At 50.7% G+C, this 13,496-nt stretch overlaps 1 protein-coding gene across 4 annotated transcripts in view; it reads left to right on the top strand.

The window, feature by feature from the left end:
• The window catches only part of pfas (phosphoribosylformylglycinamidine synthase), a 213,259-nt gene that overhangs the window by 20,018 nt on the left and 179,745 nt on the right, over positions 1 to 13,496 (top strand). For all 4 annotated transcript variants that reach the window (XM_068051309.1, XM_068051306.1, XM_068051307.1 and 1 more), the window contains exon 6: positions 1,676 to 1,781. In XM_068051309.1, coding sequence (XP_067907410.1) covers positions 1,676 to 1,781 — 106 coding nt within the window. The remainder of the gene's footprint in view (positions 1 to 1,675; positions 1,782 to 13,496) is intronic.

Genomic DNA, 13,496 nt, shown 5'->3' with positions numbered 1-13,496 from the left:
GACCATCAACCACCCATATATACTAATCCTACACTAATCCCATATTCCTACCACATCCCCACCTGTCCCTATATTTCCCTACCACCTACCTATACTAGGGGCAATTTATAATGGCCAATTTACCTACCAACCTGCAAGTCTTTTGGCTTGTAAGTCTTTGGCTTTGTGTTAAAGTATGTACCACGAATCAGTGAACAACTCCTTTGTTGTCTTTTTTCTAGCCTTTGTTTCCTTGAACTTGCAAACACACTTAGTATTTTTCTGCCTTCCATTTCCAGCTTTGCTTCTCTCCTTGATGAACCTATGCTCAGGTTTCCTTCCCGAAACCACTAGCAAACCACCCCATGAGGACATTGGTCCCGACCATGTTTAGGTGTAATCTGTCTGGCTTGTACAGTTTCTATCTCTGCCAGAACACTCTCAATGCCCTAGGAATCGAAAGTCCTCACTCCGGCACCACCTCTCCACTGCAACCTCTCCAGCCACACATTCATCCACACGATCCTACCATACTATACTCACTAGTGGAAGGCACTGGCAGTAATCCAGTGATTACTGTGTTTGAGGTCCTACTTTTTAATTTCTTTCCTAGTTCACTAAAATCTGCCTGCAGGACCTCATCCCTCTTTCTACCAGTGTCATTGGTACTGATATGGAGCACGACCTCTGGCTGTTCTCCCTCCCCCATCAGAATGTCCTGCAGCTGCTCAGTGACATCCTTGACCCTGGCACCCGGGAGTCAATGTACCATCCTGGATTCACGTTTGCAGACGCAGAAACGCTTGTCTGTTCCTCAAACTATTGCTTTCCTAACTTTCCTTCTCCCAATCTGAGCCACCCATGGTGCAGTGCACTAGGATCTGGCTGTGCTCCCCAGAGGAACCATCATTGTCACCAGTATTCAGAACTGGATACCAGTTTTGAGAGCGAGATGCACTCGGGACTCCTGCACTAACTGCCTGGTCCTCATTGATTGTCTGAGGATCACCCATTCGCTCTTTGCTTGCTCTTTCCCTTAACCTGCAGGGTGACCATCTCCAGAAACATGCTATCCATTAAACTTTGACCCTCATGAATATGCTGCAGTGATGCCAGCTGCTACTCAAGCTCTGAAATCCAGAGCTCGAGCTGCTATTGCAGCTGATGACACCTCCTGCGCATGTGGTTGTCCAGGGCATGAGAAGCAGCCTGGAGTTTCCACATGGCACTGGATGTGCATTCCACGGGACTGAGGTATCCTGCCATGCCTCTATTTATTAGAATATAAACTAACCAGAAATAAAATTTCTCACTCAGGCCTACTTAAAATTTACCAAATTTAAAACATGGCAAACTTAATAGACCACTTAACTAAATTTCTTAGTTTGACCCACTGCCCTAACTTCGAGAGAAAAAAAGACAACTGTAATATTCAGCAACCAATCACCTACTTGCGACACTGTGATGTTACCCCTTGTTTTTTTTTGAATATATGCTGTCCCTGTTCCTGCTACTGTGCTCCGTGCTCTATGTACTTGGGGGCTCTTTATCTTGCTCTATTTAATGCAGCTGCCACTATTCCTGCCCCTGCCCCTGCTCAGGTCCACGCTCTGAAATCTGGACTGTTTGAGTCGCGCCTGCAGCATTAATTTCTACCTCCACTTCAGAGCTAATGGTCAAATTCTCCCCTCCACAGGCCTAGCCTTTGACACCTGGGACCTGGAATATTACACAAGATTGTTCGAGAAGGTCGGGAGAAATCCCACCAGTGTGGAGTGCTTCGACCTGGCGCAGTCGAACAGGTGAGACTTCCTATTGATGACCAGCCTACAGCAAATTAATCCCACTGCCCCGCTCTCTCCCCACAGCCCTGTATTAATCCCAAACTAATCCCACTGCCCCGTTCTCTCCCCACAGCCCTGTATTAATCCCAAACTAATCCCACTGTCCCACTCTCTCCCCACAGCCCTGTATTAATCCCAAACTAATCCCACTGCCCCGCTCTCTCCCCACAGCCCTGTATTAATCCCAAACTAATCCCACTGTCCCACTCTCTCCCCACAGCCCTGTATTAATCCCAAACTAATCCCACTGCCCCGTTCTCTCCCCACAGCCCTGTATTAATCCCAAACTAATCCCACTGCCCCGCTCTCTCCCCACAGCCCTGTATTAATCCCAAACTAATCCCACTGTCCCGCTCTCTCCCCACAGCCCTGTATCAATCCCAAACTAATCCCACTGTCCCGCTCTCTCCCCGTAGCCCTGTATCAATCCCAAACTAATCCCAATGTCCCGCTCTCTCCCCGTAGCCCTGTATCAATCCCAAACTAATCCCACTGTCCCGCTCTCTCCCCACAGCCCTGTATTAATCCCAAACTAATCCCACTGTCCCGCTCTCTCCCCACAGCCCTGTATTAATCCCAAACTAATCCCACTGCCCCGCTCTCTCCCCACAGCCCTGTATTAATCCCAAACTAATCCCACTGTCCCGCTCTCTCCCCGTAGCCCTGTATTAATCCCAAACTAATCCCACTGCCCCGCTCTCTCCCCACAGCCCTGTATTAATCCCAAACTAATCCCACTGTTCCGCTCTCTCCCCACATCCCGGTATCAATCCCAAACTAACCCCACTGTCCCGCTCTCTCCCCACAGCCCTGTGTCAATCCCGAACTAATCCCACTGTCCCGCTCTCTCCCCACAGCCCTGTATTAATCCCAAACTAATCCCACTGTCCCGCTCTCTCCCCACAGCCCTGTATTAATCCCAAACTAATCCCACTGCCCCGCTCTCTCCCCACAGCCCTGTATTAATCCCAAACTAATCCCACTGTCCCGCTCTCTCCCCACATCCCGGTATCAATCCCAAACTAATCCCACTGTCCCGCTCTCTCCCCACAGCCCTGTATTAATCCCAAACTAATCCCACTGCCCCGCTCTCTCCCCACAGCCCTGTATTAATCCCAAACTAATCCCACTGTCCCGCTCTCTCCCCACAGCCCTGTATCAATCCCGAACTAATCCCACTGTCCTGCTCTCTCCCCACAGCCCTGTATCAATCCCGAACTAATCCCACTGCCCCGCTCTCTCCCCACAGCCCTGTATTAATCCCAAACTAATCCCACTGTCCCGCTCTCTCCCCACACCCCTGTATTAATCCCAAACTAATCCCACTGTCCCGCTCTCTCCCCACAGCCCTGTATCAATCCCAAACTAATCCCACTGTCCCGCTCTCTCCCCACAGCCCTGTATTAATCCCAAACTAATCCCACTGTCCCGCTCTCTCCCCACAGCCCTGTATTAATCCCAAACTAATCCCACTGTCCCGCTCTCTCCCCGTAGCCCTGTATTAATCCCAAACTAATCCCACTGCCCCGCTCTCTCCCAGTAGCCCTATATTAATCCCAAACTAATCCCACTGTCCCGCTCTCTCCCCGTAGCCCTGTATTAATCCCAAACTAATCCCACTGCCCCTCTCTCCCCACAGCCCTGTATTAATCCCAAACTAATCCCACTGTCCCGCTCTCTCCCCACAGCCCTGTATTAATCCCAAACTAATCCCACTGTCCCGCTCTCTCCCCGTAGCCCTGTATTAATCCCAAACTAATCCCACTGCCCCTCTCCCCACAGCCCTGTATTAATCCCAAACTAATCCCACTGTCCCGCTCTCTCCCCACAGCCCTGTATTAATCCCAAACTAATCCCACTGTCCCGCTCTCTCCCCACAGCCCTGTATCAATCCCGAACTAATCCCACTGCCCCGCTCTCTCCCCACAGCCCTGTATCAATCCCAAACTAATCCCACTGCCCCGCTCTCTCCCCACAGTCCTGTATTAATCCCAAACTAATCCCACTGTCCCGCTCTCTCCCCACAGCCCTGTATTAATCTCAAACTAATCCCACTGTCCCGCTCTCTCCCCACATCCCGGTATCAATCCCAAACTAATCCCACTGCCCCGCTCTCTCCCCACAGCCCTGTATTAATCCCAAACTAATCCCACTGTCCCGCTCACTCCCCACAGCCCTGTATCAATCCCGAACTAATCCCACTGCCCTGCTCTCTCCCCACAGCCCTGTATCAATCCCGAACTAATCCCACTGCCCCGCTCTCTCCCCACAGCCCTGTATTAATCCCAAACTAATCCCACTGTCCCGTTCTCTCCCCACAGCCCTGTATTAATCCCAAACTAATCCCATTGCCCCGCTCTCTCCCCACAGCCCTGTATTAATCCCAAACTAATCCCACTGTCCCGCTCTCTCCCCACAGCCCTGTATTAATCCCAGACTAATCCCACTGTCCCGCTCTCTCCCCACAGCCCTGTATTAATCCCAAACTAATCCCACTGTCCCGCTCTCTCCCCACAGCCCTGTATTAATCCCAAACTAATCCCACTGTCCCGCTCTCTCCCCGTAGCCCTGTATTAATCCCAAACTAATCCCACTGTCCCGCTCTCTCCCCGTAGCCCTGTATTAATCCCAAACTAATTCCACTGTCCCGCTCTCCCCACAGCCCTGTATTAATCCCAAACTAATCCCACTGTCCCGCTCTCTCCCCACAGCCCTGTATTAATCCCAAACTAATCCCACTGTCCCGCTCTCTCCCCGTAGCCCTGTATTAATCCCAAACTAATCCCACTGTCCCGCTCTCTCCCCGTAGCCCTGTATTAATCCCAAACTAATTCCACTGTCCCGCTCTCCCCACAGTCCTGTATTAATCCCAAACTAATCCCACTGCCCCGCTCTCTCCCAGTAGCCCTGTATTAATCCCAAACTAATCCCACTGCCCCGCTCTCTCCCCACAGCCCTGTATTAATCCCAAACTAATCCCACTGTCCCGCTCTCTCCCCACAGCCCTGTATCAATCCCAAACTAATCCCACTGCCCCGCTCTCTCCCCACAGCCCTGTATTAATCCCAAACTAATCCCACTGTCCCGCTCTCTCCCCACAGCCCTGTATCAATCCCAAACTAATCCCACTGCCCCGCTCTCTCCCCACAGTCCTGTATTAATCCCAAACTAATCCCACTGTCCCGCTCTCTCCCCACAGCCCTGTATTAATTCCAAACTAATCCCACTGTCCCGCTCTCTCCCCACAGTCCTGTATTAATCCCAAACTAATCCCACTGTCCCGCTCTCTCCCCACAGCCCTGTATTAATCCCAAACTAATCCCACTGCCCCGCTCTCTCCCAGTAGCCCTGTATTAATCCCAAACTAATCCCACTGCCCCGTTCTCTCCCCACAGCCCTGTATTAATCCCAAACTAATCCCACTGCCCCGCTCTCTCCCCACAGCCCTGTATTAATCCCAAACTAATCCCACTGTCCCGCTCTCTCCCCACAGTCCTGTATTAATCCCAAACTAATCCCACTGTCCCGCTCTCTCCCCACAGCCCTGTATTAATTCCAAACTAATCCCACTGTCCCGCTCTCTCCCCACAGTCCTGTATTAATCCCAAACTAATCCCACTGTCCCGCTCTCTCCCCACAGCCCTGTATTAATCCCAAACTAATCCCACTGTCCCGCTCTCTCCCCACAGTCCTGTATTAATCCCAAACTAATCCCACTGCCCCGCTCTCTCCCCACAGTCCTGTATTAATCCCAAACTAATCCCACTGTCCCGCTCTCTCCCCACAGCCCTGTATTAATCTCAAACTAATCCCACTGCCCCGCTCTCTCCCCACAGCCCTGTATAAATCCCAAACTAATCCCACTGCCCCGCTCTCTCCCCACAGCCCTGTATTAATCCCAAACTAATCCCACTGTCCCGCTCTCTCCCCACAGCCCTGTATTAATCCCAAACTAATCCCACTGTCCCGCTCTCTCCCCACAGCCCTGTATCAATCCCGAACTAATCCCACTGCCCCGCGCTCTCCCCACAGCCCTGTATCAATCCCAAACTAATCCCACTGCCCCGCTCTCTCCCCACAGCCCTGTATCAATCTCAAACTAATCCCACTGTCCCGCTCTCTCCCCACAGTCCTGTATTAATCCCAAACTAATCCCACTGTCCCGCTCTCTCCCCACAGCCCTGTATTAATCTCAAACTAATCCCACTGTCCCGCTCTCTCCCCACAGCCCTGTATCAATCCCAAACTAATCCCACTGTCCCGCTCACTCCCCACAGCCCTGTATCAATCCCGAACTAATCCCACTGCCCTGCTCTCTCCCCACAGCCCTGTATCAATCCCGAACTAATCCCACTGCCCCGCTCTCTCCCCACAGCCCTGTATTAATCCCAAACTAATCCCACTGTCCCGTTCTCTCCCCACAGCCCTGTATTAATCCCAAACTAATCCCATTGCCCCGCTCTCTCCCCACAGCCCTGTATTAATCCCAAACTAATCCCACTGTCCCGCTCTCTCCCCACAGCCCTGTATTAATCCCAGACTAATCCCACTGTCCCGCTCTCTCCCCACAGCCCTGTATTAATCCCAAACTAATCCCACTGTCCCGCTCTCTCCCCACAGCCCTGTATTAATCCCAAACTAATCCCACTGTCCCGCTCTCTCCCCGTAGCCCTGTATTAATCCCAAACTAATCCCACTGTCCCGCTCTCTCCCCGTAGCCCTGTATTAATCCCAAACTAATTCCACTGTCCCGCTCTCCCCACAGTCCTGTATTAATCGCAAACTAATCCCACTGCCCCGCTCTCTCCCCACAGCCCTGTATTAATCCCAAACTAATCCCACTGCCCCGCTCTCTCCCAGTAGCCCTGTATTAATCCCAAACTAATCCCACTGCCCCGCTCTCTCCCCACAGCCCTGTATTAATCCCAAACTAATCCCACTGTCCCGCTCTCTCCCCACAGCCCTGTATCAATCCCAAACTAATCCCACTGCCCCGCTCTCTCCCCACAGCCCTGTATTAATCCCAAACTAATCCCACTGTCCCGCTCTCTCCCCACAGCCCTGTATCAATCCCAAACTAATCCCACTGCCCCGCTCTCTCCCCACAGTCCTGTATTAATCCCAAACTAATCCCACTGTCCCGCTCTCTCCCCACAGCCCTGTATTAATTCCAAACTAATCCCACTGTCCCGCTCTCTCCCCACAGTCCTGTATTAATCCCAAACTAATCCCACTGTCCCGCTCTCTCCCCACAGCCCTGTATTAATCCCAAACTAATCCCACTGCCCCGCTCTCTCCCAGTAGCCCTGTATTAATCCCAAACTAATCCCACTGCCCCGTTCTCTCCCCACAGCCCTGTATTAATCCCAAACTAATCCCACTGCCCCGCTCTCTCCCCACAGCCCTGTATTAATCCCAAACTAATCCCACTGTCCCGCTCTCTCCCCACAGTCCTGTATTAATCCCAAACTAATCCCACTGTCCCGCTCTCTCCCCACAGCCCTGTATTAATTCCAAACTAATCCCACTGTCCCGCTCTCTCCCCACAGTCCTGTATTAATCCCAAACTAATCCCACTGTCCCGCTCTCTCCCCACAGCCCTGTATTAATCCCAAACTAATCCCACTGTCCCGCTCTCTCCCCACAGTCCTGTATTAATCCCAAACTAATCCCACTGCCCCGCTCTCTCCCCACAGTCCTGTATTAATCCCAAACTAATCCCACTGTCCCGCTCTCTCCCCACAGCCCTGTATTAATCTCAAACTAATCCCACTGCCCCGCTCTCTCCCCACAGCCCTGTATAAATCCCAAACTAATCCCACTGCCCCGCTCTCTCCCCACAGCCCTGTATTAATCCCAAACTAATCCCACTGTCCCGCTCTCTCCCCACAGCCCTGTATTAATCCCAAACTAATCCCACTGTCCCGCTCTCTCCCCACAGCCCTGTATCAATCCCGAACTAATCCCACTGCCCCGCGCTCTCCCCACAGCCCTGTATCAATCCCAAACTAATCCCACTGCCCCGCTCTCTCCCCACAGCCCTGTATCAATCTCAAACTAATCCCACTGTCCCGCTCTCTCCCCACAGTCCTGTATTAATCCCAAACTAATCCCACTGTCCCGCTCTCTCCCCACAGCCCTGTATTAATCTCAAACTAATCCCACTGTCCCGCTCTCTCCCCACAGCCCTGTATCAATCCCAAACTAATCCCACTGCCCCGCTCTCTCCCCACAGTCCTGTATTAATCCCAAACTAATCCCACTGTCCCGCTCTCTCCCCACAGCCCTGTATTAATCCCAAACTAATCCCACTGTCCCGCTCTCTCCCCACAGCCCTGTATTAATCCCAAACTAATCCCACTGCCCCGCGCTCTCCCCACAGCCCTGTATTAATCCCAAACTAATCCCATTGCCCCGCTCTCTCCCCACAGCCCTGTATTAATCCCAAACTAATCCCACTGTCCCCCTCTCTCCCCACAGCCCTGTATTAATCCCAAACTAATCCCACTGCCCCGCGCTCTCCCCACAGCCCTGTATCAATCCCAAACTAATCCCACTGTCCCGCTCTCTCCCCGTAGCCCTGTATTAATCCCAAACTAATCCCACTGTCCCGCTCTCTCCCCACAGCCCTGTATTAATCCCAGACTAATCCCACTGTCCCGCTCTCTCCCCACAGCCCTGTATTAATCCCAAACTAATCCCACTGTCCCGCTCTCTCCCCACAGCCCTGTATTAATCCCAAACTAATCCCACTGTCCCGCTCTCTCCCCGTAGCCCTGTATTAATCCCAAACTAATTCCACTGTCCCGCTCTCTCCCCACAGTCCTGTATTAATCCCAAACTAATCCCACTGTCCCGCTCTCTCCCCACAGCCCTGTATTAATCCCAAACTAATCCCACTGCCCCTCTCTCCACGTAGCCCTGTATTAATCCCAAACTAATCCCACTGCCCCTCTCTCCCCACAGCCCTGTATTAATCCCAAACTAATCCCACTGTCCCGCTCTCTCCCCACAGTCCTGTATTAATCCCAAACTAATCCCACTGTCCCGCTCTCTCCCCACAGTCCTGTATTAATCCCAAACTAATCCCACTGTCCCGCTCTCTCCCCACAGTCCTGTATTAATCCCAAACTAATCCCACTGTCCCGCTCTCTCCCCACAGTCCTGTATTAATCCCAAACTAATCCCACTGCCCCTCTCTCCACGTAGCCCTGTATTAATCCCAAACTAATCCCACTGTCCCGCTCTCTCCCCGTAGCCCTGTATTAATCCCGAACTAATCCCACTGCCCCGCTCTCTCCCCACATCCCGGTATCAATCCCAAACTAATCCCACAGCCCCGCTCTCTCCCAGTAGCCCTGTATCAATCCCAAACTAATCCCACTGCCCCTCTCTCCACGTAGCCCTGTATTAATCCCGAACTAATCCCACTGCCCCGCTCTCTCCCCACATCCCGGTATCAATCCCAAACTAATCCCACAGCCCCGCTCTCTCCCAGTAGCCCTGTATCAATCCCAAACTAATCCCACTGCCCCGCTCTCTCCCCACATCCCGGTATCAATCCCAAACTAATCCCACTGCCCCGCTCTCACCCCGTAGCCCTGTATCAATCCCGAACTAATCCCACAGCCCCGCTCTCTCCCCGTAGCCCTGTATCAATCCCGAACTAATCCCACTGCCCCGCTCTCACCCCGTAGCCCTGTATCAATCCCAAACTAATCCCACTGCCCCTCTCTCCACGTAGCCCTGTATGAATCCAGAACTAATCCCACTGCTCCGCTCTCTGCCCGGAGACCTGTATCAATCCCAAACTAATCTCATTGTCCACTTTCTCCCCATAGCCCTGTTTCAATCCTAAACACACTTTCTGGTAGTTTTTGTCTCGCTCGCTCGCTCTCTGGTAGTTTCTGTATACGTTATTCTGTCTGTCTAGTAGTTTATGTGTCGCTCTCTGTCTGGTAGTTACTGTGTCACACTTCGTCTGGTAGTTTCTGTATCCCTCTCTCTAGTATTTTCAGTATCGCTCTCTTTCACTGGTAGTTTCTGTCTCACTATCTCTCCCTCGGGGATTTCTGTCTCGCACTCCCTCTCTCTTTGGTAGTTTCTGGATCACGCTCTCTTTCTCCCTCTCTCTTTGGTAGTTTCTGTATGGCTCTCTCCCTCTGGTGCTTTCTGTCTCACTCCCTATCTCTGGTAGTTTCTATATCGTTCTCTCTGGTAGTTTCTGTATCGCTCTTTCACCCACTGGTAGCTTCTGCATCACACTCTCTCTCTCTGGTAGTTTCTGTATCGCTCTCTCTCTCTCTGGTAGTTTCTGTATCGCTCTCTCTCTCTCTGGTAGTTTCTGTATCGCTCTCTCTCTCTGGTAGTTTCTGTATCGCTCTCTCTCTCTCTGGTAGTTTCTGTATCGCTCTCTCTCTCTCTGGTAGTTTCTGTATCGCGCTCTCTCTCTCTCTGGTAGTTTCTGTATCGCGCTCTCTCTCTCTCTGGTAGTTTCTGTATCGCGCTCTCTCTCTCTCTGGTAGTTTCTGTATCGCGCTCTCTCTCTGGTAGTTTCTGTATCGCTCTCTCTCTCTGGTAGTTTCTGTATCGCTCTCTCTCTCTGGCAGTTTCTGTATCGCTCTTGCTCTCTGGTAGTTTCTGTATCGCTCTGTCTCTCTGGTAGTTTCTGTATCGCTCTGTCTCTCTGGTAGTTTCTGTATCGCTCTGTCTCTCTGGTAGTTTCTGTATCGCTCTGTCTCTCTGGTAGTTTCTGTATCGCTCTGTCTCTCTGGTAGTTTCTGTATCGCTCTGTCTCTCTGGTAGTTTCTGTATCGCTCTCTCTCTGGTAGTTTCTGTATCGCTCTCTCTCTCCCTCTGGTAGTTTCTGTATCGCTCTCTCTCTCCCTCTGGTAGTTTCTGTATCGCTCTCTCTTTCTCTCTGGTAGTTTCTGTATCGCTCTCTCTCTTTCTCTCTCATAGTTTCTGTATCCCTCTCTCTCTCTCTCTCTCTGGTAGTTTCTGTATCGCTCTCTCTCTCTCTCTCTCATAGTTTCAGTATCGCTCTCTCTCTCTCTCTCTCATAGTTTCTGTATCGCTCTCTCTCTCTCTCTGGTAGTTTCTGTATCGCTCTCTCTCTCTCTCTCTCTCTGGTAGTTTCTGTATCGCGCTCTCTCTCTGGTAGTTTCTGTATCGCTCTCTCTCTCTGGTAGTTTCTGTATCGCTCTCTCTCTCTGGTAGTTTCTGTATCGCTCTCTCTCTCTGGTAGTTTCTGTATCGCTCTCTCTCTCTGGTAGTTTCTGTATCGCTCTCTCTCTCTGGTAGTTTCTGTATCGCTCTCTCTCTCTCTGGTAGTTTCTGTATCGCTCTCTCTCTCTGGTAGTTTCTGTATCGCTCTCTCTCTCTGGTAGTTTCTGTATCGCTCTCTCTCTGGTAGTTTCTGTATCGCTCTCTCTGGTAGTTTCTGTATCGCTCTCTCTCACTCTGGTAGTTTCTGTATCGCTCTCTCTCTCTCTGGTAGTTTCTATATCGCTCTCTCTCTCTCTGGTAGTTTCTGTATCGCTCTCTCTCTCTCTGGTAGTTTCTGTATCGCTCTCTCTCTGGTAGTTTCTGTATCGCTCTCTCTCTCTCTCTCTCTGGTAGTTTCTGTATCGCTCTCTCTCTGGTAGTTTCTGTATCGCTCTCTCTCTCTGGTAGTTTCTCTATCGCTCTCTCTCTCTGGTAGTTTCTCTATCGCTCTCTCTCTCTGGTAGTTTCTCTATCGCTCTCTCTCTCTGGTAGTTTCTGTATCGCTCTCTCTCTGGTAGTTTCTGTATCACTCTCTCTCTCTCTCTCTCTGGTAGTTTCTGTATCGCTCTTTCTCTCTGGTAGTTTCTGTATCGCTCTCTCTCTCTGGTAGTTTCTGTATCGCTCTCTCTCTCTCTCTGGTAGTTTCTGTATCGCTCTCTCTCTCTCTCTGGTAGTTTCTGTATCGCTCTCTCTCTCTCTCTGGTAGTTTCTGTATCGCTCTCTCTCTCTCTGGTAGTTTCTGTATCGCGCTCTCTCTCTGGTAGTTTCTGTATCGCTCTCTCTCTCTGGTAGTTTCTGTATCGCTCTCTCTCTCTGGTAGTTTCTGTATCGCTCTCTCTCTCTGGTAGTTTCTGTATCGCTCTCTCTGGTAGTTTCTGTATCGCTCTCTCTCTGGTAGTTTCAGTATCGCTCTCTCTGGTAGTTTCTGTATCGCTCTCTCTCTCTCTCTCTGGTAGTTTCTGTATCGCTCTCTCTCTCTCTGGTAGTTTCTGTATCGCTCTCTATCTCTCTGGTAGTTTCTGTATCGCTCTCTCTCTCTCTGGTAGTTTCTGTATCGCTCTCTCTCTCTCTCTCTCTCTCTCTCTGGTAGTTTCTGTATCGCTCTCTCTCTCTCTGGTAGTTTCTGTATCGCTCTCTCTCTCTGTGGTAGTTTCTGTATCGCTCTCTCTCTCTGTGGTAGTTTCTGTATCGCTCTCTCTCTCTCTCTCTCTCTGGTAGTTTCTGTATCGCTCTCTCTCTCTCTCTCTCTCTGGTAGTTTCTGTATCTCTCTCTCTCTCTCTGGTAGTTTCTGTATCGCTCTCTCTCTCTGTGGTAGTTTCTGTATCGCTCTCTCTCTCTGTGGTAGTTTCTGTATCGCTCTCTCTCTCTGTGGTAGTTTCTGTATCGCTCTCTCTCTCTCTGGTAGTTTCTGTATCGCTCTCTCTCTCTCTCTCTCTGGTAGTTTCTGTATCGCTCTCTCTCTCTGGTAGTTTCTGTATCGCTCTCTCTCTCTCTCTGGTAGTTTCTGTATCGCTCTCTCTCTCTCTGGTAGTTTCTGTATCGCTCTCTCTCTCTCTGGTAGTTTCTGTATCGCTCTCTTTCTCTGTCTGGTAGTTTCTGTATCGCTCTCTCTCTGGTAGTTTCTGTATCGCTCTCTCTCTCTCTGGTAGTTTCTGTATCGCGCTCTCTCTCTCTGGTAGTTTCTGTATCGCGCTCTCTCTCTCTGGTAGTTTCTGTATCGCTCTCTCTCTCTCTCTGGTAGTTTCTGTATCGCTCTCTCTCTCTCTGGTAGTTTCTGTATCCCTCTCTCTCTCTCTCATAGTTTCTGTATCGCTCTCTCTCTCTCTCATACTTTCTGTATCGCTCTCTCTCTCTCTCTGGTAGTTTCTGTATCGCTCTCTCTCTCTGGTAGTTTCTGTATCTCTCTCTCTCTCTGGTAGTTTCTATATCGCTCTCTCTCTGGTAGTTTCTGTATCGCTCTCTCTCTCTGGTAGTTTCTGTATCGCTCTCTCTCTGGTAGTTTCTGTATCGCTCTCTCTCTCTCTCTCTGGTAGTTTCTGTATCGCTCTCTCTCTCTGGTAGTTTCTGTATCGCTCTCTCTGGTAGTTTCTGTATCGCTCTCTCTCTCTCTCTGGTAGTTTCTGTATCGCTCTCTCTCTCTGGTAGTTTCTGTATCGCTCTCTCTCTCTGGTAGTTTCTGTATCGCTCTCTCTCTCTGGTAGTTTCTGTATCGCTCTCTCTCTCTCTGGTAGTTTCTATATCGCTCTCTCTCTCTCTCTCTCTGGTAGTTTCTGTATCGCTCTCTCTCTCTCTCTCTCTGGTAGTTTCTGTATCGCTCTCTCTCTCTCTCTCTCTGGTAGTTTCTGTATCGCTCTCTCTCTCTCTCTCTCTCTCTCTCTCGTAGTTTCTGTATCGCTCTCTCTCTC

Source organism: Heterodontus francisci, chromosome 19, assembly GCF_036365525.1.
Source record: "Heterodontus francisci isolate sHetFra1 chromosome 19, sHetFra1.hap1, whole genome shotgun sequence".
Classification (NCBI taxonomy): Eukaryota; Metazoa; Chordata; class Chondrichthyes; order Heterodontiformes; family Heterodontidae; genus Heterodontus; species Heterodontus francisci.
The sequence above is the reverse complement of the archived record's forward strand: the minus strand, read 5'-3'. Positions and strand labels throughout refer to the sequence as shown.